We start from the raw sequence: 5,000 nt of genomic DNA, 5'->3' as shown, positions 1-5,000 counted from the left end.
GTCTCCATGAGCCAGCCGGCTGTGTAAAGCGTGTGTTCCGTGCTGGCCGTACGTCACATCATCGTGTTACAGCACTGACCTCTAGCTCCACGGTATGGGCCTGGGCCATCATGGAGTCCAGGTCGTGACCTTTTGGGATGCGGTCGATCATCAGCTTCTTGATCTTCATCTCCAGGTCTGCGTTGGAGTGCTCCAGGGTCCGCACCTTTATGACATCGCATCACAACGCATGTTTTAGGACGGCGTCGGTGGTGTTATTGCAATGACGTCTCCTGGAATCAAACCCTTCCGCGAGTCAATTGATTTCAATGCATTATCAATATTAGGAATTGAACACATTTTGCAACCAAAGGTGTGTGTGTGTGTGTGTGTGTGTGTGTGTGTGTGTGTGTGTGTGTGTGTGTGTGTGTGGACCATGTTTGCTTTTCTGTCGTCCACTTGCTGCACATGTTTCGATGATTCAAATGGTATTCGAATATGATTACTACTACTACTATGAATATGAATGAGTGAATAATACGATTGAGTAAATGTTTCGGAGCACGTTCCTCTCCTCACTGACCAGAAGGACAGCTTGAGATTTCTAGTTAAACTTGACGTTTTATGGTATTATTATACTCTAGAACATGACTAATTAGATATGACTCTATAAAGGCATACTTTTCTCTGATCATCTAAACAACAAAGGCTTTCTTTGTGTTCGTCTCTCAGCAGAGAGGTGACTGACCCCTCAGCTCCTGAAAGGCCACACTTTTAAACACACCCTACCTAGGAGGAACAGCTTACGACGCCTCCTGCAGCCCCTGTGATAATTCATTGTTCAGTCAAAAAACATAGAATAGCACCACACCAATTACACCTGGAAGGTTCTCAGCACAAGCACTTCGTCTTCTCACTCCCCCCCCGCCCTCCCCCCCCGCCTAGCCCACACGACCGCTGATCCGTGAAGCGACCAATCAGAGCGCATCGCGCAGCAGCAGCACCTTGTCCAGGTAGCTGGCCAGGCGGCCGTTGAGCCCCTGCATGGCCTCCTTCTCGTTGGCGCTGTTGCCATGGATGCCGTTGTGCTGCAGGCTGACGGGCCCGTTGAGCTCCAGGCTGGAGGCGGAGCGGCCCAGCGGCCCAGAGGAGGAGAAGGAGACGGAGGCCCGGGAGCGCTGCCGGCCGCTGTCCCGCAGGGAGAGGCTGGAGAAGGAGGGCTGGCGGCCCAGGGAGAAGCTCCTCACGGACATGCTGGAGGACATGCTGCTGGCTCGGGAGGGGGGGGGTCTGGCTGTCTGGGGACGACATGATGTGGGGGGGGGGGGGGGGTCACCGTCAGCCCTCGTGAAGGAGGCCTCGTCGTCGTGTGATAAGTTGCAGTGCGTACAATGCTTTTTTTTGTGTATTTAAAAAAAGATGTATTTTTTTTAATCATTTCATGTTTTCACATTTGTTAAATATTGTATTCGGTTGAGCAGAGTTGCTTATCAGTCTTAATAGGCTTGATAAAGGGTATTATCATCAGAGGAACACAATGAACAAAGGGACTGTTTGAGACAAATTAAAAAGAAATAAAACAGGTTTACAGGTAAACATTTACTTTTGAACGGGCACGTGAACGCAGGTTGCTGGGAGACCGGGGAGGAGAGAGGGGAGATAACGACGCAGTTACCGGACTAAGGAAGGCTGTAACACTCAGAGCCCTGCGGTGGTAAACAGAAGGCCTAGGGTGTAACAATCGCGTGACCCAAGGGGGAAGTGAGAGCCTGGGTCTCAGCAGAGGCTATTGAACGAGTCCACCAACCAGGGCTCTCTAACAAACCATCTCCAATTCTGTTGCAACGTAGGAGAAGAGAAGGCTCATCATTTTAACAGCTTACGCTGTTAAACTCAGTATTGTATTTTCAGGGTCAAATAAACGCGTGCCGCTAAACCTATCACTACCTTGAGATATATATAAACAGCCAAACAGACTTTATGAATGTATACATTGGTATAATGACCAATATGACTTCTTTATATATTTATATACATTTCATGAAGGGGACACAAATCCAAAGATATTTTCCCCCAAGAAATATTTTGTCTGACATTATCATCAAATATTGTTAACTTATATATCTTTATTTCTTTTACACTTGTGGGTTTGTGTGAGTGTTTGCATGCATAATCATAGGTGCTCAATTGTAGGTTTCAATTGTAGATTAGCGGACAAGCGGACCTCTCTACCTCTACCTGTCTCTGTGTGTGTCTCTCTCTCTCTCTCTCTCTCTCTCTCTCTCTCTCTCTCTCTCTCTCTCTCTCTCTCTCTCTCTCTCTCTCTCTCCCTCGCTGCCTCTCTCTCTCTCTGTCACCCGACCCCCACAACACCATTCTTACAACGCTACAAAGAGGAGTCCTATAGGGAGACAGACAGCCCTTGTTCAGATGAAAGATAGAGCTTGGGAAAATGATCAGGAAAATATTCAGACGGAATTCCAATGACACAAGGAAGAGTATTGTTCCCCAGGAAACGGATTGTCATTTCCTTTCAGTGTCCCGAATGTCCTGATAAAACTGTGCGGTTTAAATGTCATGTAATTGAGATCATTAATACCTCATTTACACAGAACTAAGTCAACTGCAACCAGAAACAATCTCATTATTACATGTTAACCGTCAGTTTAATAATAATATTGCATCTGGAGAAAAGGAGGATGCTGAATAATTTAAATGATGGAACATTTGTATAGTTAACTCGTAAAAATGTATTCAAATCTAAAAGTGTTACATTCAATTTAACATATAAAAAAATAAGCAGACGTCATAGATAATGTATTCAAAGGAAGAAATGCACATACCTGTATATGTAATGACGAGGAGTGTGAGTGGTTCAGGGAACTGTGTGTTGCTGATGCGACAGGTGTGCTTATAAGCAGGTGAGCCCGAAAGGGGAGGGACTTTACCATACCATAAAAGGAGCGGACGTTTGTATGGCACCTGGTCATTTCTAATGAAGGTATGCCTATTTGAGCTGGAACGGGCCTTGTGAGAAGCGTCTCCTTAGAATAAACGTACTTCATCATTTTGTTTCTAGATTCAGTCAATTCAGACCACTCACGTCATTTATAAATGTATTCAATGAATATATCCCACAAACAGCTTGTCAATCATCTATATCCTGTTAACGCCAATACGTTTATATATGCCTGGATTAAAACAACCTGCACACTACCTCACTTCTGTGAGTATATGGTAGGCTATCCTGCAACACATCCGTTTTGTTGTGGCTGCTGATAGTAGAGGCTTTGTTGTTGATGGCGTTCATTGCGTTTCCACACCTTAACGGGACGATTGGCTGTCACTATAACAAGTCGAGGATATAATGAAGTCTTTGGTATCGTTGCACCACATGGCCTGTTTAAATAACAAAGATGTCCTTATACCGAGTGTGTGCAGGTGGGTCCCTGCGCGCAAGAGACACAGGAGTCTATGTCCCTTTGTAACCTGACTCTCCCGCTGCCTAAAAAAACACCACCCTGATAAAATATTCAAGAATTGGCCAAGCTGCTTTTTACAGCCTTGGTTTGGATATAAATGCCCAGAACAAACAGAAAGTAGAAAAGTTAGAAATACCTTAATGTTGTTTCCCTCCAATCACATTCAAAACAATGGCCATGGATTTCAATATTCCAATTCCCTATTAAGTTATATTGAACTTGAAGGAACTGCAAATACTGTTGTGGGCCAACATACTGTTATGTAATGAAGATGGTAGATATTATAATTTATGAAAAGAAAAGGGAATAATGTCGGGTTGTGTGTCACCACTGTGTGGCTGAGCCTGGTAAATGCAAAGTGTAATACGCCTAATAGAGGCGTACTCGTTAGAGCCAGTCATGGCGTCTGTTCACCAGCAGGGGGCATCAACACCCTTTGTGTTCATCGTAGACATGTACTACCTGGAATAGAGGGTACAGCCGAACCCCTATTGACATTATAACCAAATGGTGGCAATATGCAAACAACAATTATATTATTATATAATATATCAAATACCGATTATTATTTAAAACAGAAGTGTGTGTTGTTTTTTATAAACAAACAATATAATTCCTGAATGAGAAGTTGTTTTCTGGCTCTCATTTTGGATTATGAAATCAGTCAATATCAACTTTTCTTCTGCATAAATAAATACGCCCAGACCCCCGGTATTTATTTGATGTTGATTCAGAACACTAAATTGCTCACTAAACCATCCATGAACGATTATGCATGAAGCATATAAATGTGTGCAACTTTTCAATCAGGAACAAATGCTTAATAAATATTTCACAAAGCATAAAAACAGCAAATTTGACATTGTCATGCGTGTCATGTGTGGTTCTTGCTGTGGTTACTTTCTTTGTTGTTCCCCTCCCTTGTTGTTGTATATTCTTTTTATGATTACTAATGTTGTTTCTCATTCATTCATTTATTTACTTATTTATTTATTTAAACATGTTTTAATTTATTTAACGACAACATTCTCACTTTGTCACCCGTGTGATTCCTTCCACAGACAGATAGACAGACAGATACAGACAGACAGACAGACAGACATGTGGCATTCAAGACATTCTCTTTACCTCCAGGTTGGAGGCTGTCTAGCTGTATCCTAGACCCGTCTTACCTCCTCACACAGTATAGGTCCTATAGCCTTGCGATGACGTCAGAGCAGGCCTCGTCTAAAGCTAGGCCCACCCGAACCCCCGTATCGGGGTACTGTGTTTCCACGGCCTCCTTGGCACTCTCCTCCTTTCCTAAGATTACCTCAAGACTGGAACCCGGTCGCAGATCGGTCGGTGGATTTCCATAACCTCATTCGTTCACCGATACGAATCAGGGCCAGAATAAAACTGCAGGAGATAAGGACTTTATATTTGTGCAGCACCTGCACTTTACTGTTTTTTGTTCTGTATCCTCCATGGGGTTATGGGGGGGCGGGGGTAGGAGTTAAACCACAGGTTGCTTTGGTGTTCTGGAAACACGAGCGAGAG

General features: G+C 43.8%; 1 protein-coding gene across 1 annotated transcript in view; it reads right to left on the bottom strand.

The window, feature by feature from the left end:
* Window positions 1-1,244, bottom strand: part of LOC311368098 (keratin, type I cytoskeletal 18) — a gene marked incomplete at its 5' end in the record, with an annotated part of 8,243 nt that extends 6,999 nt beyond the window's left edge. Inside the window, 2 exons of the mRNA XM_084486987.1 lie at window positions 80-205; window positions 984-1,244. Coding sequence (XP_084343113.1) covers window positions 80-205; window positions 984-1,244 — 387 coding nt within the window. The remainder of the gene's footprint in view (window positions 1-79; window positions 206-983) is intronic.
* Window positions 1,245-5,000: the final 3,756 nt, after the last annotated feature.

The sequence above is a fragment of the Micromesistius poutassou genome (assembly GCF_964030765.1).
Source record: "Micromesistius poutassou genome assembly, chromosome: 22".
Taxonomy (NCBI): Eukaryota; Metazoa; Chordata; class Actinopteri; order Gadiformes; family Gadidae; genus Micromesistius; species Micromesistius poutassou.
Note: the sequence above shows the minus strand (reverse complement) of the source record. Positions and strands in the feature narration are given on the sequence as shown.